Source organism: Schistocerca cancellata, chromosome 2 (genome assembly GCF_023864275.1).
Source record: "Schistocerca cancellata isolate TAMUIC-IGC-003103 chromosome 2, iqSchCanc2.1, whole genome shotgun sequence".
Classification (NCBI taxonomy): domain Eukaryota; kingdom Metazoa; phylum Arthropoda; class Insecta; order Orthoptera; family Acrididae; genus Schistocerca; species Schistocerca cancellata.
The window spans coordinates 1057084655-1057110506 of record NC_064627.1 but is presented as its reverse complement, the minus strand read 5'-3'; the positions used below and the strand labels follow the sequence as shown (position 1 = coordinate 1057110506).

Here is a 25852-nt window from a genome sequence, read left to right as displayed (position 1 = left end):
TCCTGTGCCTTGTCTCACCACTCACCTACCATCCTCCACATAATTACAATCTGACACGAAGGAGCACTTCACTCATGACTCAGTACCACCTAGCACTGGAGCAACTGAATCACATTCTCCACCAGGCTTTCTATTACTTCTCGTTGCACCCTGAAATGGAGAACATCCTCCCCCACCTTTCCCACAGTGGTATTCTGCTGCCCATCAAACCCACACAATATCCTGGCCCAACCCTATTCCATTCCTCCTCCCAACCCCTTGCCTCATGACTCTCATCCCTGCAACCGACCTAGATACGAGACCCATTCCGTATATCCTCCCACTACAATCTACTCCAGCCCTGTAACAGCCATGTCCTACCCCATCAAAGGCAGGGCTACCTGTGAAAGCAGCCATGTGATCTACTAACTAAGCTGTAACCACTGTGCCACTTTTTATACGAGAAAGACAAAAACAAGCTCTCTGTCCACATGAATAGCCACTGCCAAACTATGGCCAAGAAACAGCTGGACCACCCAGTTGTTGAACTTATTGCTCAACTCAATGTGCTTCACTTCAATGGCTGCTTCACAACCTACACCATCTGGGTTCTTCCTCCCAACACCAGGTTTTCTGAACTGTGCAGGTAGGATCTCTCCCTACAATATATCCTTCATCCCCGTAAACCTCCTGGCCTTCACCTTCCCTAATCCCTGTCTTTCTCCTACCTATCCCTTCTCTTCCCACCAATGCACCTACTTGTCTTTTGCCCTTCTCTACTTCTCTCTTCTCTTCTCCTCTCCCCCTCCTCCTGCCACCATCCCCACTCAGCCTGCCAACAATTGCATGTCCACACAGGCAGCACAGCGGTGAGTTGTGCTTGTGAGAATGTGCAAATCTTTTCTATTTCAGAAGGACTTTTTTGTCTGTAAGTTTAAGGTTTTACCAGTCTTTTTCATTGTGCTTGTCTGTGACTCAACGTCTCCTCTACGTGGGAGTAGCAATCTATTCCTTTCATGTTGTTGTTAAAATAAATAAACAAGGAGTTGTGTATATCTCAATAGGGAACTTGAAAACTTCTATCTCCGGCCAGGAGCACATAGAATAAATGTGACTCATGTTTACAACATTGTTGACCCTGCACTGGATAGAAACATACCTAATAGAACAGTTCATGATCAGAGCAACCATCCATGGTATAAGCCACTATAAAGAAATAGACTACTGCACAATACCTGCAAAACAAAGCATGGATCTATACATAGGGAATGTTAAATGAAATTCATTTCACTGTCAAGAACACATGGCATAAGGCTTTCAAATGACTGTCGCAGCAGAATATTATCACATCATTTCTCACAAAACCCAAAGAAATTCTGTCTTATGTAAAGGTTGTCAGTGGCATGAAAGTCAGATTTCACACACTAATGGATAACACTGAAACTGAAATTGTGGTTAGGGAAGCAAAAGCAGGAATGCTGAACCTCATTGTCAAATGTTCCTTCACACAGGAAAACCCAGGAATATTGCCCCAATTTAATTCTCATGCCACAGGAAAGATGAGTGAAATAAGTTATTAGTGCCAGTGATATTGTGGAAAAGCTGAAATCACTCAAATTGAACAAAGCTCCAGCAGCAGTGACTACTTTACTTCTACAGATCTCGCTCCATCTGCTGCCACCAGCAGCCATAACAGCAAGGAAAAGTCTGAAGATGGTCTGAGGAAAGGGTCAAAACTGGTATCGTTTCTGTGGAAAACAACTTGCATTCTTGTCACATGACGTCTCAGGAGGCATGGATCAAGGCAGTCATTTAGATGCTGTGATACTTGATTTCCAAGAATATTTGACTCAGTATCACACCAATGATTATTAATAAAAGTAGAACTGTATTATATCATGCAAAATTTATGGGTGGATTGATGATTTCTTGGCAGGAAGGATGCAATCATGTTATCTTGGATGGAGAGTCATTGACAAAGGTACAAATAACTGAAGGTGTGCCACAGGAAAATGTCCTGGGACTCTTGGAGTTCACACTGCATATTAATGACCTTGCACATAATGTTAATAGTACCTTCAGACCTTTTTAAGTTACAGTTGTCTGTAATAAAGCACTTACCAAAAAAGACTGCACGAATTTTCACTTCATAATGGTTTGCAGAGCATAGATGTAAGTGTAGATACAGGAAGAATGGGGAAAGCTGACCATACTTTTTCAAAGGCAGTACTTGGGCATTTATCTTATCTGATTTTGGGAAACCATGGAAAACAAAAGCGGACACCCAGTTGATAAGATTTCAAAGTGGTGACAAGATTAGCAAACTTGCTTTGGATGTTCAAAAATGTAAAATTGCACACTTCACAAAACAAAACACATAGTATCCTATAACTGCAATATCAACGAGTCACAACTCGATTCAGTCAACTTACAAATAGCTGGGCATCACATTTTGTTGGTATACAAAATGGGATACAAAATGAATGATCACAGAGGCTCAATCATAACAAAGCAGGTTGTGTCCCATCCTAGAGTATTGCTGATGTGTGTGGGACCTGTACCAAACCAGACTATCAGGGGATATTGATCATATATACAGAAGAGTAGCACAAACTGTGACAGATTTGCTTGACACATGGAAATAAATCATGGAGATGCAGGGAAAAAAATTAACTGACATTGGAACATAAATGCAAACAATCGAGTGAAAGCCTAGAAATTTCAAGAAACAAATTTCAATGAAAAATCTAGGAATATAAATAATAATATAAATAATAAATCTATTGCTCTCATAGACAATGAAGACAAGATTAGATTAATTACAATGTGCACAGAGGTGTTTAAGAAATCATTTTTCCTGGACTCCGTAAGTGAATGGATGGGAAGGTACAATGGGAAGTACCTTCAGCCATGCACTTCACAATGGTTTGCAGAGTACAGATGTAAATGTGGATTAGAAAGTATGTGGAAGGAAATTGGCCATATTTTTTTCAAAGGAAGTACTTGGACATTTGTCTCATCTGATTTTCGGAAACCCTGGAATCCAATCATGATGCCCAGAAACGAATCTGAACTGCCATCCTTCCACATGTAAGTCCACCATGATAACCACTGCACCATCTAGCCCAGTTTCTCTCTGAAGATGATGATGTGGGATGTCTGAGGATCTTCCTGAATCCACAGCGAGTGTTCCAAATTTTTGCTAATGGTTTAACCAAGACAAAAACCACTGCACAATGACTTGTCTTGGCTAGACTCTCAGACAGACACAGAATAAGATGACATAACTGCCTAACCTATATAAAGGTTCAACATTGAAGGCCATGCTTTTCTATGTTGAACAGATGACATTTGGTTTCATCGAGTAAAAAATAACAATGGTGGGTAGACCAGGTCCACGTTTTACACACAAATAAAACAGCACAACAAATCATCGTGATCTTGTTTTGAATTTTCATATTTTAAAATTAAAAACAAATTCAGTAGTGCCTGGTTACATTGTTTTATTAAGTATAAAATGTTATAGGATTAGATAATCTGAGCTGGAGTTGAAATGTCTGCTCACCAAATGGAATATCTGACATCCAAAATAACATACTGTGCTCTATTATTCAAATATTCCATGAACTAATCACATATTTGTGACGATGATCCATATGATCACATTGACAATTTATTATGGTGTCAAATGCTTACAGATATCTGTTCACCTACATCTAATGTTTGCAATATGTTAGGTGTGAATAAAGCAACCTGTGATTCACCCATGTGTCTTTTGTTCAATCCTTGAAGATTCGTTGTGTGTGTGTGTGTGTGTGTGTGTGTGTGTGTGTGTGTGTGTGTTTTCGGGTGGTCAAGCTGTTTGCTCTTCAGTTCACTTCACCTGGTCCTCCTAAATTCAACAAGCCACTTCATTGATGCTGACTGCACTTCAAAGATGGCTACATCAGTACCTCCGTCTATGTCAAACCAACCAATCACAAGCAATAGCTCCACTTCAACAACTGCTCATTCCATACCAAGAAGTCCCTTCTATACACAGCCAAGCCACCTGTGGATGTCTCATTTTTAGCGATGAGCAGTCCATCTCGAAATATACCACGGGCCTCACTGAGGCTTTCATAGACTTAAGTATCCTCCCAACCTTGTACACAAACAGATCTTACTTGCCTTATCTCTACAGTCACTCATCACCTCACAAAGTGTCACCGTCTGGCCACAGACGAGCATTCCCCTTGGTACTCATTACATTCATTCTGAGCGTGACTTGTAACATTCACCTGCTTTAATTCCTCATTGATTGTCCTCAGTGTCGACATACAGCGTTGCTACACCGACTGAAAAATGGGGTGTGGAAGTTCATCACTGACTGCTTTAAATGATGTAGCTGACAGGTGTAGTTCTTTACTTTCACAGTTTATAACCCCCCAATAATACACAGTTATATGGCCAGTGTGCTTTTGTTTAACTTTCAATAAGTCTCATTAATAGGTTGCAATCAAACATCAACATACTGCTACAGTAGTTTACTGTTGAACATCTACGAGCAGTAAAAGCCTAACCACATAGATCTTGCCGCATAATATGGTACGTATTGAACAGACACTGTCATTGTTTTAGCGCATGGCCTATTACACTTATTTCACAGTTAAGTGGATACATTGTTGTTGATCTAACCAATGTTCCTCGTGTGATATTCGGCTGTGGACTGACTGTCTCAGGACCAAAAATCGAGCCCTTATATATCTTCACAATAATAGGCACTGAAACTACACATTGTTTGATGTTTAATTTAGAGAAATTACAGTTAAAACATACCTCATTCAATTAACTGAAAATGTGGAAAAATTCTTTCTTTTCATCAGTTTCTTCCACTACAAGGGTTAAGCCGAATTATTTGTTTAAGTGATGAAATTAACAGATATAGTTATGCGAACAATACTTTTGACAAAACTGGTAATTACTTTGGAATTAATTAAGGGCTGACTTTGATAACATTTTTCGAACAGAGTCAAATAAATACTTAAAGAATGCTATTAGTTGTTCCTTCAAATGTTTGTAATTACTACAGAACTTATATTTGTTTATAAGTCAACAACAGAATTTAAGTTACAAAACAATTACTGATTTTGCCCTAAAACAAAAGATATTAACTAGGAATAGTCAAAATAAATTAGAAAATTACATACATAAAACTAGGCACTTACATAAAACGAAGCACAAAATTAGATCTGGTGTTATATTCTTTAATACTGAGGGACAACATTTCTCTTGTATGAAAATGCATATTAAACTCACTCATGTTAATGGTAATTAGTCAGACATGAAAAAATGAATTTTAAGAAGGCAGATGGCAAAACAAGAGGGGAAGTAAAAATATCCCAGCTTGCTTCGTCACAGACTGGTGCAGGTAGAAATTTTAAAAACGGGGCTAGGCACAATGTTCACAAATATGAATGTAAATTAATAACAGTTTTTCTGTCTTTGTAGCATCTTGTCCTGTGGAACTCCATACCCACGTATTTTTGCTATTCTGTATTCAGTCAAATGCTTCCATAACTTACATTATCATCATTCTTATGGTTATAACTGAAAACCAGATGATTCTGCTTATACTTTGATATTGAGCTTTTGTCCAAATGAATTACACGACATAGTGCTTGTTACTGTGCAAGATTCAGAAATGTATTTCTGCCCTTTCTGTCAGCGTGAAGGTAGTCGTTGACTAGTGTAAGGTTTGTTACTGTGCAAGATTCATAAATGTATTTCTGTCCTTTCTGTCAGCGTGAAGGGAGTCGTTGACTTGTGTAAGTTCATGTAAGTGTGTAAACAACCTGGCACAATTATTGTCATAGTACTATCATGGTTGAAGCCCTAATAATTCCAAAACATGTTTCAATTCTTCAATGAAAACTGAAGCTTATAGATAGGTGGGTGAGCTTCCGAAGCCTGTTTCACAAATGAACTTTGGTCTCTCTTGTACCCTGCCAACAACAAATAACAATAACTTTTCTCCATTTCAAGTTGAACTAATGAAAGCCTCTCTATTTTTCTCCTCCTCATCCGGTTGCTGTAGTTTTTATAGCAGACGTAGACATCATATTTTCAGGCGTCTAGTTGGGTGTGTAATTCCATTTCATATGCTGAATATTCCTGTGAGTAATAAAAAAAGTACAAAAGGCAATCATTCAGTTTTAGTTAAATGATGGGTAGTGCTTAGGTACACTTAACAGACAAAAAAATCACTCTTGGTTTCAAACTTTTGTTCTTCTGCCATTACTCATTGTTGGTCATTGTTCTCTCTATCTCAATCAATCAGAATCATCATCATCATCATCAGCAGCAGCAGCAGAATGATCATCATTATCTTTTGGGTGTGTGTCCGGGATAGCATTTTATCTTCTTTCAACATTTTGGCTGGTAACCTCACAGCCATCTATTAGGTGAGTCGCTGGCAGTATTTCAACCAGTTAATGCAGTACTGTGAAACTGTGGATTAAATGGATGTGTGTCAGAGGTAACTTTGTCAGTAACCCAACTTGAAGATGGCTGTAAGATTATCAGCTGAAATATTGGAAGAAAAAATAATACTGTCCTGGGTTCATGTCCAAAAGATGATGGAATATTTTATCTGCTGGTAAAACCTCAAGGAACACATGATAAACCTCATTCATTCTAATGGAACAACATCCAATTTCATTGTGTTTGTATTGTATCTTTAATGTCTTTGAATTTATATTGAAAAATTTTAATCATATCATCTGTATTGTTTATATTTATTTCACCATTACATCCAACTCATTAGGAAATCAATAACAGTCAAAACAAAAGCAGTGACAGGTCGAACTGTTCAGTTTCACTAACAAACACAGACATCTAATTCCTGTGTTTGCTAACTGTTCTAACATTCAATTCTGTGACTCTTTTTAGCTTGCTGATATTCATCTCGTTGCAGTGCCTGTACAAGCCAGTCATCTGTTTCAGCAATTTCATTTTCTTCTCCATCACTGCTGGCATCAGATTCGGTGGAGGCAATAGAAAATGAATGTTGTCGTGCCTGCTGCCTCTGGTTTGCAGTACACCTTGCCACCCTGAAAATGAGTAAATGAACCAGTGTCACCCATGAAAATATTCTACAAATTGATGTATGTTTTTTCTGCCTGATTTTAAAGCAAACACAAAAAAGGGAAATTTAAAAATGATTTTTATTTGCTGACAATCATAATTGTGTTTTCAGACGATGGGTTTCAACCATCTGCAATGGAATCTTCAGACATTTGTGTGTTGCACAGCAGTGTCATGCATTGTCCAGGCAGTACATGGATAAAGGATGGTTGTTGGAGATGTTTGGAACCTGTTGTCTGAAAACACAGTTGTGATTGTGTCAGAAAATTAAAACAATTTTAACAGTTGCAGCAGTTATGGTTATCTCCACATTATGATTAAAATATGATACTGTACAATAATATATGATGTCGTTCTGCAGTTTCTCTAAGTACATTTGATGGCAACAAACTGCTTCCTATTTTGTCCAAATGGTACAGTATTTAAGAGTGTGTCCAAGACAAAATAACAATATTATGAAAAGGATATAAATCCAACATGATCTCCAGCCCCTCCTCAAATCTTTAGGTCTGCCCCAGAACCACCCCCTGAGTCTGTCTACCTCCTGATCCTACAACTCCCCACACTCCTACCTTCCTGAAGTCTATAAAACCAACCACCCAGATGCCTTTTGTGGCCAGTTACTGTGCCCCCACTGCTCTTGTGAACCATCACCTTCAGCCTATTACCCATGACCTACCTTCCGATATGAAAGACACCAACAATTTCCTTCACCAACTTTCCACAGTTCCTGTTCCTTTACCACACATTACCCTGCTCATCACGGTTGGTACTACCTCCCACTACACTAAAATCCCCAATGCTGTAATTACTTCTCCTTTGAAGCCATCACCTGCAAAAAATTCAGGGCACCATCCTGTGTCAATCTATTCAAGGGTCATCCAGAGGAACCACTTCTAACCACTCAGAATCCCAAACCCCTCACCTGGCCCAGATTCATTGATGACATTTTCATGATATGGACTGAGGGTGAGGACAACACTATCCACACTCCTCCAGAACCTTGACACCTTTTCTCCCATTCACTTCGCCTGATCCTCTTCAGCCCAACAAGGCACTTTCCTCAAAGTTGACCTCCATCTCAAGGGTGGCGGGTGGCTACATCAGTACCTCTGTCCATATCAAACCTACCAACCTCTAGCAGTACCTCTATTTGAATATCTGCCACCCATTTTAGAACGAGCATAGCCACCCATGGTCATTGCATCTGCAGTGATGATCAGTCCCTCTCCAAATATACCAAGGATCTCACTGAAACTTTCGCAAACCAAAATTACTCACCCAGCTGTGTACAGAAGCAGATCTGCCATGCCTTATCTCTCCAGCCACTTACCAGCTCCCACATATCAACTGCCTGACCACAAAGTAACATTCTGCTCATGTTCAGTGCTGCCCAGGACTGGAGCAACTGAATCATGTACTCTGCCAGGGTTTCGACTATCTCTCCTCATGCCTTGAAACGAGGAACATCCTCCTCATTATGCTTCCCACCCCTCCCACAGGGGTATACAGCTGTCTGTACATCCTCCCACCACTCCTGTCAGATCATGAGCATCTCCTATCCCATCTGGAAAAGTAGTCCGTGATCTACAGATTAAGCTGCAATCACTGTGCTGCTTTCTATATGGGCATGATGACTGAAATCTGTTTGCCTGCATGAATGGCCACTGCCATATTGTGGTCAAGAGACAGCTCAACCACCCAGTTGCTGAACATGCTGCTCAACAGTGTGTTTTACTTCAACAGCTGCTTCACAGCCTGCACTATCAGTATCCTTCCTACCAACACTAGTTTTTCTCAGTTGTGTAGGTTGGAACACTCCATGCATTATATGAGGGTGGTTTTTAAAGTTCTCGGAATCACCAGGAGAGGTCAGTGCTAGCGCAATGAGTTGTTCACGTGATATTCATTGGGCTGTGGCCTGTAAACACATGTCACGTCAGTGCTCTTGGAAGAGATCTATGGCATTGATGTGGCTCTGTTGTTGTTCCTGCATAGTGATTTGCAAAGATGGGAAAAATTGAGATTAGAGCAGTGATCAGTATTTCATAAAGAAAGGTACAAAAGCAAAGAACATTCATGCTGATTTCCAGAATACACTGGGCGACTTTGCTTTTTCATAATTCAACTGTTATCAAGTGGACAAATGAATTTAAATTTGGTCGGGAGAGCTTCAATGATGATCCACACGGTGGTCAGTTAAGATGTGTCACTACTCCAGAAATCATTGCAAAGTGCACAGAATGGTCATGGAGGATTGCTGATCGAAAGTGCATGAAGTTGCTCACACTTGCCATATCTCATCTGAAAGGGTATATCACATTTTGACAGAAGAATTAAAAATGAGAAAATTATCTGCAAGATGGGTGCCATGACTCGTGATGCACGCCCACACACGTGCTGTCCGTATGGCAAAATTATATGAACTCAGGTATGAATTGTTGCCACATCTACCTTATTCACATGATATGGCTCCATCAGACTTCCACCTTTTCCCAGAACTGAAAATTTTTCTTGGTGGTCGAAGATTCACTTCAAATGAAGAATTGGTAGCCGGAGTTGACAGCTGTTTTGCAGGACTGGAGGAAACTCATTTTCGAGATGACATTCACAGCTACATGGTTCTCTACTCGTCTCTTTTTATGTCTCTACTACAGCTGTTCACATCACTGCAGGTTAGTTGGATCACTTCCCTGGCCAGTGCTGTCCAAGTTACATGCGGCGGTAAAGCTGTTGCCCCATATTATCTATGAGCCAATGGACACGTAATGTACAGCATAGAACATATCATCATCATCATACTTGACTGTATTCAAGACATCTTCGCTTCTGCTCCATGTGAAACGAAATCCAATGAGCTTCCAGCAAATGAGGAAAAATACATCATGTAATGTTTACATGAGGTTTATTCTTATGATGAATGGAGTATAGTTATTCAACAACAGCACCTTTGTTTTGTCTCATCTGGAGAAACTGGAATAGCACTTCCGTCCAAGAGAACTGTACTGAGCCGTATTCCTCAGAGCCAACACAGACCAGTTATTATAGACCTTGGGATCCAAATACCAGTAATAAAGAGCCCCCCTATAGCCCGCTGGAACCTCAGGAAGGCTAACTGGGTTAAGTTTAAAGATACCATTGAAAATAATGTAAACAGAATTCCCCCAATTCCAGAAAATTACGACAGATTTACGAACTTAATTATCAAAGCGGCACATAACTCAATACCAAGAGGAGCGCGGAAAGAATACATCCCATGCTGGACAAAGGAGTGCGAACAACTACTCGATGAATACAACAAAACAGAGAATCCAGAACTAGGAGAACAGCTCATAAGAGCTATGGACGAGGAATGCAAACAGAGATGGCAAAAGCGGATGGAACAAATGGACTTTACGCACTCCTCACAGAAGAGCTGGAGTCTACTGAGGAAACTTGGCGGAGCACAATTGAAGGGACGGAACATCAATAATAAAATGACCCCTAACAAGATATGCTCTTCTATACTACAAACATCCAGAATCCATGCCTCCGCCTCGAAGAAAAAAGAACTGCACCAACTGATGAACGAAGATCTAGATGCAAGCGAGGAGGAAGCAGGTTTAGCGAACTGGGTAACACAAGAAGAGATAAATATAGCACTAAAGAAAATGTCACCTGGTAAAGCAGCTGGCTGTGACGGCCTTCTTCCAGAATTCTTGAAGAACCTCGGGCCAAAGGGAAGAGTATGGCTGTCTTCTCTTTTCTCTAATATCATAGATACCAGCCGGTTACCAAAGCAATGGAAAAACGCACAAGTCATAGCCATCCAGAAACCACGGAAAACAGGAGAGAATGCTAAAGATTATAGACCGATATCTTTATTGTGCACCACTTACAAGCTGTTTGAACGAGTCATCCTAGGCAGAATAGAAAGCAAAATAGAAGCTGCTCTTCCCCCAGAGCAAGGCGGTTTTCGAAAAGGAAGAGACTGCTGCGACCAAGTTCTCGCCCTAACCACTTTCATTGAAAGAGGTTACCAAAACAAAAAGAAAACGGGCATGGTATTATTAGATCTCACCTCAGCATACGACACCGTATGGACAAAAGGGATACTGTATAAATTGTCAAAAGTCGTGAAATGCAAGAAGATCATAGATCTAGTCAGAAATATGTTGATAAACAGGAGATTCAAGGTATCTCTGAATGGGAAAACAAGCAGCTACAGGACACTACAAAATGGTCTCCCCCAAGGGTCTGTGCTGGCTCCATGCCTTTTCAATTTGTACATAGCGGACATCCCAAACCTGGAATCTCGTTCTTTTATGTATGCAGATGACATCGCTATTGCGGCTCACGCCAACACTTTCGAAGAACTGGAAGAAATTTTAAACAGGGATCTGGAACGACTACAACAATATTATGACAACTGGCACCTCAAAGTAAATCCGACTAAATCCGTGGCATCAATAATGCACTTGTGTAACAAAGATGCAAATCGTGAGCTAAAAGTGCAAATAAAAGGTAAATTGTTGAAAAACGATAGAACGCCAAAATATCTGGGTGTTAAGCTAGATCGCACTCTCACATATAAGAGCCACCTGTACGAAGTCGCCCAAAAAATGAAAACAAGAAACAACATCATAATGAAACTGGCAGGAACAACCTGGGGATGTTCCACTGAAACTCTACGCACATCAGCACTGGCACTTCTGTATAGTGTAGCGGAATATTGCGCACCCGTCTGGGCCCGCAGTAGGCATGTCAGATATATTGATGTGCAACTTAACGAGACAATGAGGCTCATAACAGGAACAGTAAGACCCACCCCGAAACCTTGGCTGCCCGTCCTTGCCAATATCGAACCACCCTCGATTAGACGTGAAAGAGCAATCCAGAGGTACAAAGAAAAGTTCAGGGACCTACCTCCTCCCCCTGACCGATTGATGTCAAGAAATCCCTTCTGGAAAGAACTCAAACAACAGATTGATATCGATAACCTGTGGAAACAGCAATGGCAGGAAAGCAAAGTGAATAACAGTTTCCTCATTGAGGACCCATCTCAACGAGTTCCAGGCTTCCAACTCTAACGTAGAGTGTGGGTAACTCTAAATCGTCTGCGGACAGGTGTTGGTTGGTGCGGATATTTGTTGAAAAAGTGGAGTTTCTCCCAGGACCCCAATTGTGAGTGCGGAGAGAGTCAAACCATGCAGCATATAGTTGAGTGTGACGTACACGGACTTAAGGGAGGAAATCTGATGGACATACATGTGATAAGTGACCAAGCACTTTTGTGGCTGGAAACCCTGAAAATTTTATTGTAAATCATTGTTAATGTTAATTTAAATTTTTATGTTGATGTTTGTAAGTGTATCACGCTTTGCCTGTAGCTGAACGAGAAATAATAAGCACCAATGGCCATGCCATTTTTATTCCACCATTCTCCATCACTGTCTTCTCAGAACAGTCTTTCTATCACATCCTTCAGTCTTGCAATCCCTTCAGTCTACACCTCATAGTTTACATACACAGCTGTCCTAAAATATATGGTAGCTTTTTGAGAGCAATAAGGAAAGATTTCATTCATTCAGAATATCAGTAATTAATTCAGATGCTGCCTTCCCCATTCTGCGGTCTTTATGAGATTCCAGTTCATAATCCTAATTAGAGTTGTCATATTTATATACTTTAGAATCCTACTCTTCTTCTTGACCTACATAAATAACTTACTAAGACATTAGAGAATTATGAAACAAATACAATGATAATGGATCCAAACACATTCGTACCAGAGGCAGCATGGAGAAGTGCAATATGGGCTTACAACTGGTTCACAACAAACAGCTCAACTCTTTGATCTCTCAAAAACTCATATTATTCACTTTCTAGCCAACAAAAATGTCTTACAGGTACTGGAGATATTTATTATTTCCTCCTCATGTGTTACACTTAGCATTGACGTAGTACCTCTAGATGTGCAGAACTGAATACTGTATGTTGTGTCTTTTAAAAACTGAGGGTGAGACCAATTGCAAAAAACTAGTCAATAATACTTTTAAGGACCTTGTTTACTATTTCTTCTGTTGCTGTATGTATGCTAGGACTGATTACAATACTAATGTCATCTGCAAAAAGAACTAATTCTGCTTGCTGTATTTTAGATGGAAGGTTGTTTACACATTCATATATGAGGCACAGTAGCAGACATAAGACTGAACAATGGGGAACCCCATATGTGATTTATCCCATCGGAATGATGTCCCCAGACTAGATTGGTTGAATTGCTAAAGGTTGAACAAGTATGTAGCCTACAGAAATGTACAATAACAACACTAGCAGAGATGCTGAGTCACAGATAGGCAAAACAAAAAGACTGTCGAACATGTAAGCTATCAGTCAAAAAGGCTTTCACTGGAAATAGACAAAAAACACACACACACACACACACACACACACACACACACAACACACACACACACACACACACACACACACACACACACACCTGACCACAGTCACTGATGAATGCCTTTTTGGCTGAAAACTTAACTTGTTTGACAGTTTTTCTGTTGTGCCTATCTGCGACTCAGCATCTCCACTATATGGCGAGTAGCAGCTATCCCTTTCTAAAAATTTTCATTATTACATCCTGGATTTTCCATTGTTCAATATCAATGTTTGTTAGTTGCGTGGTCCATAGACCATTTTGCATGATAAATCACAATGATGTGGAATGAAGCATGTAAAGCTGATAACCTGACTGCTTGCATTAACTTCTTCAGTGCCCTTGGATTCCTTACACTTAAATGATAAGGAATTTAGTCCCTATTGGTATTAGTGGTCAATGACAAGAGTGGAATGAATGTGAAATACACAATCACAATACATCGCAACTGGTTTTCAGTACGCTTTACAGTAATAGTGTGCAGTGGCTACTTCTGCCAATTAATGTATTGTGACTGCCCCAAATCCCTAATGATTTTTGTTAGTGATGGGATTTGCAAAACACAATGTGCAAATTAATTAATTTATTTGTATACTGTAGTATTAAAAATATTTGAGTTCATTGGGATGTTTCTGACTGGAAGACCCTGTAAAGACAAAGACTTCCTTTTTCTTCATTGTTTATCTTCTTCTTCTTCTTCTTCTTCTTCTTCTCCTACCCCTTATGCTCCTTGTTTGTGGCTTTTATACCAATCTTAATGGGGTCAGTATGTTAATTTATTGATTTGACAATGTTAGTGGTAGGGGGTGGCCAGATGCCTGTTCGTGAACCCCTCCCCTCCCCACTCCCCCTGTGGGACAGATGTTATATGTCCCATCTGTCTGTGTCTAGTGTTACACCATGTGAACGTGCGTGAAAGTTTCCAAAATGTTTGCCAGTTGTGTGTCTGGAGGTAGCCTGCTAATCTGTGCAGGTTTCAGAAAGGACTTCCTAACAGTAAAATTTGTATTAGAAGTTAAGAAATTCCTCTTTTTCAGATATGCGCTCTTGCTATTTCCTGTCTGCATTTTATATCCTACTACCTGACAAACCCAGCATTGCCTGGGTATTAATTTTTCCAATTTTCTATTAGAAACAAAAACAAAAAATTAACTGGGTTTGTAGTGTAATACCTACAAAATTTAATTTCCATGTATTCGTAGAAACACCTTAGAAATTGTGTGAGAATTTGTGTGTGCTGGGCACAGCTGCTTCATGTATTTACAATTTGATGTTGCAAGTGTCTCTGTGACAACACCTCTTCATAACTCTGTAGGCAGCTATTGTTTTTGCATACAGCCATTTGCACATCACATTTGAAAGATGTCAAAAGCTTTGCCAGGTATCAGGGATTTCCTTAAGTTGACTTGACTGTATCAGTGTCCTAGTAGTAAAGAACAAAAGTATTAAAACTTCATGCATGATACAGCATTTTTTTCACACATCTCAGTATTAATGATATCATATCTCTTGAATTATGTGTGATATCATGACATAATTTTCTAGGTTCATTTTGTGGCATATGTGGATACTGTCTGTGAAATTTTTTGTGAATCGAGCTAGTAGGTAGGTGTTTCTTATGCCAATAGTGATTTTTGCCTGGCAGTAAGGGATACGTGTACCAAGTTTGGTTGAAATTGGCCCCTTTGGTTTAGGAGATGTGAAACATACACTTATATATTCTAGGGATGGCCATTATTACTGAAACAACAATTTTTTTTGTCTGCAGTTAACCTGACTATTAAAGCCACTCAAAATAGCCAGTTTCTGAAACAACTAATTTTTTAAAAATTGTTTTTACTTCCAGTAATAAATGTGGACTTCATACAAAGATTGGAAAATTATAATGAAGGTGAAGGTACACTAGATCACAGTCAACATGTGGTTTAGGCTGTGTCATACATCAGTCTCATTGTCCCCATGAAGGACTGTGATGGTGTAGGAGATGGGAGCGACAATATTGAGAGAGAAAGTTCACAAGCTGATGTCTTCCCTGTGTCTTCAGGATGGTATCAGTTTTTCACCCTAAAGCAAACACAAAATTATGAGTTCAGTTATTGTCTCGAGTTTATAGCACATCAATAAAATTATAGCTAGGAGGATGTGATGAAAAGTGATGATGATGATGAGGTCCCATACTCGAGGAGCGTAGGGGACGATGCGAGAGACCCGCACTGCTGTACTAGGCAAGGTCCTAGTGGAGGTGGTTTGCCATTGCCTTCCTCCAACAGTAATAGGGATGAATGATGATGGTGAAGATGACACAACACCACCCAGTCATCTCGAAGCAGGAAAAATCCCTGACCCCGCCAGGAATCGAACCCGGGACCCCCTGCGCAAGAAGTAATGCCTCCAAATTTTTTATGTGAAAATGTTAAAACTTTTTATATAAAACAAACATGATTAACATTGTACATCGTTATTCTTCATATCTAGATAATTGCAGCCCTCTGCCACTGAGAGCTCTGAATTGTAGCATGTAACAGGGTGGTGTGTAATGTAACTATGTCGGCGCGTGAGGAACAGCCGCTATAATCGAGTATCGATTTCGAAAAGCTTATCCACACATGAAGCACCTTCTTCTTCAGCTTCACAATGCTAGACCGTACATGAGCACTGCACCATCTGCAACAATCCAGGACCCTAGATTCACTGTCATCAAGCCCTCTCCATAATGTACAGTCCTGACTTGGCCCCATCTGACTTTCATCTGTTCCCAGTACTCAAAGAACTACTTCAAGGACTTCACTTTGATAGTGATGGAGTGGTGCAAGCAGAGGTGACGCTGTAGCTCCATCAACAGAGTCAAATATTCTACAGTGACAGCATCGACAAACTGGTCTGTGGTTGGGAGAAATGTGTTTGTCTCCAGTGTGACTATGTTGAGAAATAAACATGTAGACATGAAGAATAAAGATGCTGAATAGTAATGATGTTTTGTTGTATTTAAAAACTTCAAAGTTTTCACATAAAAGCTTCAGAGGCATCACTTTTCAGCACACCCTCATACATCAATTAAATTTACCTTTTCTTCTGTGGAACATTGTGGACGTTTTCTCATTATATGAGGTCGCAATTTTGTTGTGCCTCCTCCCATCTTTAATCTTTGAGAGCAAATGTAACATTGCACTTCACTGCTACTGCACTTTCTAAAATACTTGCAAACAAGGGATGGTATCGTTCTGCAATGCAACTGATGTCCGAGGCCATCACTGAGAAACTATCATATAGACCAGGTGGGGGCAAAAGAAAGGAAGAAAGATCAAGATTTAACGTCCTGTTGACATCTAGGTAATCAGAGATGGTGATGAACTCTCAATGTTTCAAGGATGGGGAAGGAAATCTAATTTCAAAGGAACACCTGATGCAATTTAGGGAAATTATAGGAAACCTAACTCTGGATGGCTGGATGCAGATTGGAATTGTTGCCCTCCCAAATGAGAGTAGTGTGCTAACCACTGGAGCATCTTGCTCAGTCAGTTTGGGGGCAAGTCTTGCACACTGCGTGTTCACGTACACCGTCTGGTAGGCCACGCCACACGCCAACAGATACATTATTGTCACTGCAGTGTTGAACCAATTATGTCATGTGTAGGCATTGTTATTAAAATAGTGCTAATAACATTTCTCAATTTCTGTACCAGTCCAATATTTCAAAGTAATACAAATTCTATGAGAAAACTTAACTCATTTCTAAAAAAAAGTTTTATTTAAAAAACAAAAATTTTACCACTGTTACTATGGCAAATAGATTTGCTGGTTTTATACCCGATTATCAGTAAAAAATGAAAAAAAACTTGTTATAACTGAGACTAAACAAGTACTGAAAAATAATGGTCATTCAGAACTAAAATACTGGTATCATTTTTAACCAGTCAGTTTTTCCCATCCCTAGTATATACATCAATTTTTATAACATCTGCTTAAACTATCTTAAGTTATTTTGCTGCCCAAATAGCAAAACTTATCATTACTTTTAGTGTTTCACTTCCTAATTTAATTCCTTCAGCATTGCCTGATTTAATTTGAGGACATTCCTTAATTTGACTACATTCCATTATCCTTGTTTTGCTTTTGTTGATGTTCATCATATACTCTCTTTTCAAGACACAATCCTTTCCATTCAAATTCTCTTTTAAGTCTTTTGCTGTGTCTGACAGAATTACAGTGTCATCAACAAACCTCTAAGTTTTTATTTCTTCTAACTGAACTTCAATTCCCTTTGCAAATTTCTCCTTTACTGCTTGCTCAATATATAGATTGAATAACATGGGGCTTAGTCTACAACCCTGTTTCACTTGCTCCTTAGCTACTGTCCTTTCACTCCCTGTATTTTACCCTGCTACCTTCAGAATGTCCAAGAATTATTTCAGTCAACATTATCAAAAGCTTTTTCTGAGGCTACAAGTGTAAGTTCGCCTTTCTTCAACCTATTTTCCAAGATAATGTGTAGGATGAGTATTGCGTCACATGTTCCTGCATTTCTCCAGAACCTAAATTGATCTTTGCTGAGTTCAGCTTCCACCAATTTTTCCATTCTTCTGTAAATAATTTGCATCAGTATTTTGCAATGTGACATGTTGAAACTGTTTTACCATCAGGTATGATGCTAATAAGTGCAAAACAAGTCGTGTCTGAGGTATAAATAATTGAATATTTGCTGTCCAGACTTAACTCATTAGTGAAAGTGCCAAAATTGCTGTTGCCTCTAGTTTTTCTTGATAAATGAAAGAAAACTAAGATTGGAGAAGTTCATAAACCAGCCTTTCCAACATCAAATTCCATACTGTTTTCTTGGATACTTAAAGAATAATCAATACACTAATAAACTTCTTTTGTGACTGTTCCTTCCATGCTGGAATGTGAACAACTTTAATGTTGATATATAAAAAAAGAAGGCATTTGAAGCACATACACGCACTAAGTTGTCTCAAGGTATAATTTTCTGGCCTGATTTCCCCGAGATGATCGTAGAATATTTATTCTCGAAAATTGAGGAGTAAGAATGTAGCGCCGTGTAGAGAAATGTACATCTCAAAGCTATCTTTATGGTAAATGTCCATTTGCATGACAGTATTTTTAAACAATATTATGAAAAGGAAAGTTGCCACTCACCTTACTGGCCAAAAGCATTATTTGTGACAGTCTTTTTGTTGTGCCTATCTGCGACTCAGCATCTCCGCTAATGGTGAGTGGCAACTTCCCTTTTCATAATATTGTTACATTCTATCCTGGATTTTTACAGTATTTTTAAAACTTTATGATTATTAAGGAAAAGTTGCAACTGTGTCAGAGCAATCTGTACAACTTCAGAAGTTGTCTGGATTGGGTCGCCAAAGCCATAACATTTCCACTGCTGGCAAAAAGGAGTTACTGCACAGTGCTCCACTTTTTCAGTGAGCTGCACCTTCTTATTTTGTCTCCTCTGGTGGCGTGCTATGATACCAGGATTCCTGACTTGTACTTGCAAACAAACAACAAATGAATTACAGAAATTTATTTTTTGAAGTAATGATTAAAATTTTATGGTTACCCCTCATACATATGAGGAGCTCATTGTCAAAGACGGTCAACTCCACCTTTCATTACTATGATCCTTTAAAAGTAAATTTCAGTTCATTTTTTGATATAGAGTGAATAACAAAGTTGAAATTTGTGAGTAAATTTAGGAGCTGTCCAGTTATGTTGCACATATGAGTATTCTGTGGTCATGTTCTGATTACTTCTATCTCAGGGCTTTTCTTGCTTGTTTAGAATGAACTTCTTACACATTCCCTTCTGTAATTGCACTTTATTATGTTAAATTGTAATGTAAGATACGACTGAAAATACAAAATCTTACAACATAAGCGGTTCCGCCAAACTGGATATGCGTAGCAGTATGGGAATGCCAGAAAGGTGATCCTGTCATTTTATTGGCTGCTGCTGAAGTTGGCCTGATATGAAGCTGAAATATAATGGAGATGCCCAAATTTTGTCCATTTTTGAAACTTGAGAAGTTTATGATTAGATTTGACTTGAAAAGTACTACTGGAATCAGTTAACATCTAAACTTAATGAAAAATGGAGTTATCCATCTTTGTAATGAACTCATTTGAGTCAGAGCCATTTGACTGAAGAAGAAGATGAATACCATTTCTATTCTTTGGTACGATGCATAGACAACCAAAATCAGTGCTACCCTATTCTTTTGCATATGACAGATCACTTTGTGTTTACATGTGTTTATTTTGATTTTTGTTGTATAATTTGTTTGGTTCAATTTAATGAAACACTGCCAGGAGAAGAAATGAAGAAACCACTGAAATGTGACTCTCTTCATATAAAAAAGAAAAGGAAATAATTCTTCATTCTCCTTATGGAATTGGCTGTTGCATATCTCAAGAAATCTAAATTGACTTGCTGAATCTAAAGTGATACTTTTAATAGTGTGCAACTATTGAATGTAATGTTTTCTCTGGCAGAAACAGAGTAGGTGATTTCTTCATAACTGGTTGATAGAAACATTTTAATTAAATTTTCCAGTAATATTTGATTAAATCATATATGCAATATACCTGACACATTAAGATATATCACAGTCACACATTTAGAGCTAGAATAACACTTCACCAAGAATTTGATAATGCTTCATAGATGTTGAGAACTATATCCCAGCCTTATGAGAATATTTTACCACTCAGCATGGTTAGCAAATTCTCTGGTTCAAGGTAAAGGTGGATTCCCTCTTCTCTCTCTCGAAAGTATAAACAGAATCTGCTATTATAATACATGAGACAAAAAAGGCCAGAATTTTGCCATTTTTGCACTATTTGGAGATTGAGTTCAGAAATGGAACTGCACACTGAAAGTATGATAAATATCTATGACATAAGCATGGTGTGAATGCCACACAACCAAAGATTATAATTTGCTGTGGATGAAAGTGACTCTCGAACATTTGAAAATATTGTAAATGTGTTCTCTGAAAGCAAAACCAAAACTATGTTAAGTAAATTACACAATGGAAACAAGTAATTGTGAAGATAAATTTTATTATAGCCATTATCACGAGGTCAAAGTGTACATTATAAACAGTTTCACACACATACACACAGTGTTTAGAGTTAGTTTTAGGTAACATTAAATTTCTGGATGTGTGCTCAATGATTTCACAAAGTTATGTGTCACTAATGAGTAACACAGTTTATTTCATACAAACCTTAGCAGTTATGAATATATAGCTACCTCATTTGTCAGAGATTTTATAATATTACAGTTATAGAACACAATCTATGACAAATATTTTACTGCTCAAATGAAAAGATAAAACTGCTATTAAACTGAGTGCAAAACTGAAGCTGTAAATATGTTTAATTTGATACGAGTTTTAGCTGAGAATCTGAAGTTATATGCTTAACTAGAAGATGTGTTCAGACTGATTTTCTACCTCTGATGTCATATAGCCTGCCTCCCTTTGTTGAAAGTGGAACAGATTTCATGAACAGCAAACAGTTTCATTTAACAAAGACTCACACACACCACACAACATCCAGTCATTTATCATTTGGATCACAGTTCTTCTGAATTCTATATTATTACTTGCTCAGTGGATCAGTACATACACAAATACATATTTACAATGTGGACACAGTATTTCTACAGATAACACAATTAGCTGATAGCTTCCAAATACATAGAACATCACTCAGACCATCTGCAGAATTTTCTGAAGAAAATAACGAAATAATATGTCATAAAATACACAACTCACATCTGTCATGTGCCCAAAATTTTCAAAGAAGAATTGTACTGATGCATTTTGTAGGCAAAGGTTTAAAAAATATTTCCCTATCCTACATGAATTTTGGTTAAGCTTATAGCTCCTTTGTAGGACGTGTCATCAATCATTAGCTGAGGGAATCATATGAGATTTTGTTGGTTAGCCGACTACAAAAATCCATCTGCCCCCAAGCGCACGCGCACACACACACACACACACACACACACACACACACACACTCTCTCTCTCTCTCTCTCTCTCTCTCACACACACACACACACACACACACACACGCACACGCACACGTGTGCACTGAAGCTAAAGAGGCAGCTGAATGGGAGGAATGATACAGCGGACAATGCTGCCCTGTAATACTATTGGGAATACCAAAACCCATTTTAATTCTTATGCTGATGATGTTACATTCAAGATAATTGTCAAGTATTTCTGTTACTGAACAGCGTAACGTGGAGGAGGAGGAAATAAGTCTGTTCTGTATTAATTTTGTGGTATTTTTCTGTCCAAGTGATAACAGATTCCGTGCCAGATGACTGCCTTTTGCTGGTGAACTCTCACTTTCGACAGACTGACAGATTCAGCCTCCTTCCTTCCACAGATCCACCTCACAGCCAGTCTTCTGACAATGTAAAGTGGTTTTGTTATCTTTCAACAATTTGATGGTGAAATTAGACACTCTCAAAGTGTCGCTGTAGAATATAAAAGTGGCCAGCACAGACGTGTCACTGCTAGCTAAATGCCTGTCTTCTTTTTCAAATGGAAAACTTGGTACTAAAGTCCGTCTACAGGGTTATCAACGGCGTTTTTACTACGCCAATGTGCATTTCAAGGCAAAGATCCATCACCAGGGGTTAAGTCTCTTATGGAAGGAGCTGCTTGTGACGTGAAAAAACCAGAAGTTCGATTTTTGGCTGATATCTGTCGTAATGTATCCGACATCGGATCCAAATACATAGAACATCTCCCAGACCATCTGCAGAATTTTCTGAAGAAAATAACGAAATAATATGCCATAAAATACACAACTCACATCTGTCATGTGCCCAAAATTTTGAAAGAAGAATTGTACCGATGCATTTTGTAGGCAAAGGTTTAAAAAATATTTCCCTATCCTACAAGTTGTTTACACTATTGTACGATCACAGACAGTTGTCAACGATGATACGGATTTACTTCAGTGTGATGTTGTTTAACTCAGAAATTGGAAAAATTTGTAGATTCGCTTTTCTAGTGTGCTGGCATAGAAATGAAGGTCCTTTGACAACTCGATGAAGCCTTTACGTGGATCTATGCTTCAAAGTGTCCATTGGCAGTAGAGGGGGCTCGTTTATTAAATTTTCCATTTATTTCACTGTCTCAGTTTTGCGAAGAACAGAGACTACGGTTACCACGAAAGAAGTACAGCGAATTTTGAAAATGTTGGTCGAGTCCCACACTCTAAGAGTGTTCTCGCTTGTAGCGAGCGTCGTGCGGCGCGACTAAGTACGAGTGCTCGGTGATTTTTACTTCACAGTTATTACTGAGCACCTCAGGCTAGAACGACTAGCATCGGTAACAGCAGTAACGAGTAGAGTAGCACCGTGACGGCCGGAGTGGAAGCCCCGCCGTCTGCGTGCGGCGGCACTGTGGTGGTGGTGACGAAGCTACTGGTGCTGCTGCGGGTGGTGGCGGCTGCTCCGGGCACGGTGAAGGCGCTGCCCTGCTGCGGCGTCCACGCGTCGTCGCTGTACAGGTACGACTTTGCGTCGACGAAGGCGCGGATGACGCGGTAGTTGGGCGTCTGCTGGTTGACGGTGCCGGCCATGAAGTTCTGCAGCCGGTTGCTGACGACCCAGAGGTTGCGGTCGGCGTCTACGGCCAGCGACGAGATCCACTGCAGGCGCTCCGGGTCCTGCGTGAGCAGGCGGGCCTGCGCCAGCGGCTGCGAACTGTCCCAGCGCGCGACGGCGTCCTGCTGCAGGTAGCCCAGGTAGAGGTTGCCGTGCCAGTCGGCCGCCGCCGCCTGCACCGGCGACTGCATGCGGCCGTGGTTCCTGACGAGCGCCGAGACGGCGACGCCGGGCGCGGCCAGCGCGTCCGCGGGCAGCGAGAACAGGTCGTAGCTGCTGAGCGGCGAGTAGAAGAGGCGGCGGGGGCCGGCGCGCGGCCGCGGCGACAGCGCCAGCGCGAACACGTTGTGGCGCAGCTCGGTGCGGCGCTGGCCCACCTGCACGAAGGTGCTGTCGGCGCGCATGGTGCGGTCGCGCACCTTCCAGGCGCGGCTGTCGCGCGCGCTCACCACCACGATGCCCGGGTCGCTCGGGCTCGCGTCGCTCACGTACGCCACGTCGTCGTCGCCGACCACGACGTCGGCGAGCAGCGAGTCCGGGGCGAGCAGGCCGGGCTCGAACTGGACGGTGCGCTGCACGCGCCCGCTCTCCACGTCTATGACGAGCAGCTTGGGCGGGCAGCGCGCGTCCGCGTTGCCCGACTGCGTGTTGACGCGGCCCGAGTCGGGCACCCACATCCTGCCGGCGGCGTCGATCTCGACGCTCTGCACGTACTGCAGCGCGGTGCAGTTGCCGACGGCCTGCATGTCCCAGGACGGGAAGGGGTCGAGCGGCGGCGAGTAGGCGCCCGGCGGCGCGGCGGCCGGCAGCGAGGCGAGCGTGGCCGGCACGCCCGGCAGCAGCCGCGGCACCGTCACGTACAGCCGGTCGCGCCACGCGCGGATGCCCGACAGCGCGCAGTTGACGGGCTGGAAGCGCGCGTCCGACAGCGCGCGCAGCCGCGCCGAGTCGTCCGGCCACTTGAAGTCGAACTGGTTCCACATGTACACCTCCTTGAACTCGTTCAGCTCGGGCCTCTGCGCCGCGGCGACGCAGAGGAACGGCAACAGCAACGCCAACCACCGCATGGTGCGACGCCGAACGGAGACTTCGACGCTCGGACGGAACGGCAGCTCTAGTCGATCGGGTTCGCACGCGCGCGCGAACGCTCACAGAACGGTCGCGGAGGGACTGGAGCAAACCCCGCCTGTGCGCGACTCCTCTCTATATACCCGGTGGCGATACGACGCGTCACGCGGACCCACACGGCGCAGTCCGAAGTATCCCGAAGCGTGACTGCCTAATCTCTCGACTGTAGTGCGCGCGACTGAGGCCTGCGGCTGGCGGCGAGCACGAGGCCGTGGAGGGGGGCGGGGGCGCCTGCGCCTGAGGTGGGGACGGCGGCCGCCTACGCGCAGACGGCTCCCTCCACACTCCGCGACAACTCGTTTCAACCCTAGCGTACTACCAAGGGGAGGGAGAGTGGGGGGTAAGGGGCACTTCATACCCACCACAAAAAAACAAGTTTCGTTAACTGTTGTTAATGTTCACTAACAACATCCTTTTTAAATAGCTACTGATGCATAACAAGGATGCAGGACCGGGAAATATCTTTTGCGCAGTCCTAGCAGTACCAACGCATTTTCCGTAGTGTGTACACAGAGAGGAGGGGTAGTTTATGACCATAAAAAAAAGAAAAACAGATTTCGTTAATTATCGTTAAATTTTATTCACACCATACTTTTTAAAGATACAGGGATGTGAAAGAAGGGAGCTGAACTTGAAAATACCGGTGTGACATCGGTTCGAATCGCCTAGTCACTCATCATCAGATGGCACATATATTAATTGTTTGCAACAGTGAGGGAGTCGTGTAGCTGTGCCAAGACGTATAAACGAAACATGTAAGCACTGAGCGTGGCGAGAATTATTCACATTTTGAGGTAGATTTTGTTGCTTTACTTAAAGCGATAAGTATCCGTTGTACACCGTATTCTGGAAAACGTAGTGAACGATTTCCAGGGGATTTTTGGGTTACATTTAACTGAAAAAGTCAAAACAGTTACGCAGTCAGCTTTAAGAAAGCATTAAAACAAATATTTTTTCAGATTTTAAAAATATGTTACTAGGGTACGATATTATCAAAAGGTGGGCATAAAGTACCCCTCGCCTCCTCTCTCCGCTTGGTGTTGCGAGGGTTAATACGACGCAAAATGTACCACCTAACAAATTTTGTTCACAAACAAGTTCTTAAACGCCCCGACTCGTGTAGCGCAAACCGACGAGGTAAGTTGTAAGAGGAGGACGTAACTCGAACCTGTACCGAATACGAACGGCTGACTGTTGTAGCATCCCAGCCAGCTTGAGTGAGGCTTTTAGGTTGGCTTCCCACTACCGACTAAGCAGTACGTCTCAGAAACCTTGCATGTAAATAATTTCAAAAGGACAAGTCTGAGTAACAGACAGCGATTAGTTTTGTTTTCCACATTTAAAATGGAAAGTAACGTACTTTTACAATTTGGGATAAAAATTAGTACAGTACAGCAAAGAATAGAGCGTATCATGCCCGGCTCAACGTACCACGTTTCGTACCAAGTATCCCGTCAAAATGACTCCGTGTATAACGTTTTAACTGATCTGACAAACGGCCGAAACTAGTCATTCCTGAAGTAATGTTCCGAAGTGACGGGCGAAAAT

The 25852-nt window shown here is 41.1% G+C and overlaps 2 protein-coding genes across 2 annotated transcripts in view; both read right to left on the bottom strand.

Moving 5' to 3' along the window:
* Nucleotides 1-6710: 6710 nt before the first annotated feature.
* LOC126163045 (uncharacterized) overlaps nt 6711-25852 on the bottom strand; it is a 630426-nt gene continuing 611284 nt past the window's right edge. The window contains exon 5 of the mRNA XM_049919928.1: nt 6711-7070. Within this exon, the coding sequence (XP_049775885.1) occupies nt 6881-7070 (190 nt within the window). The 3' untranslated portion in view covers nt 6711-6880. The remainder of the gene's footprint in view (nt 7071-25852) is intronic.
* LOC126163048 (protein yellow-like) lies at nt 20582-24475 on the bottom strand. Its single transcript, XM_049919934.1, has one exon. The coding sequence runs from the start codon at nt 24241-24243 to the stop codon at nt 22876-22878; it is 1368 nt and encodes a 455-aa protein (XP_049775891.1). The 5' UTR covers nt 24244-24475; the 3' UTR covers nt 20582-22875.

Coding starts and splice junctions, on each gene's coding strand:
- LOC126163048 (XM_049919934.1), bottom strand. CDS start 24,243: ATGCGGTGGTTGGCGTTGCTGTTGCCGTTCCTCTGCGTCGCCGCGGCG.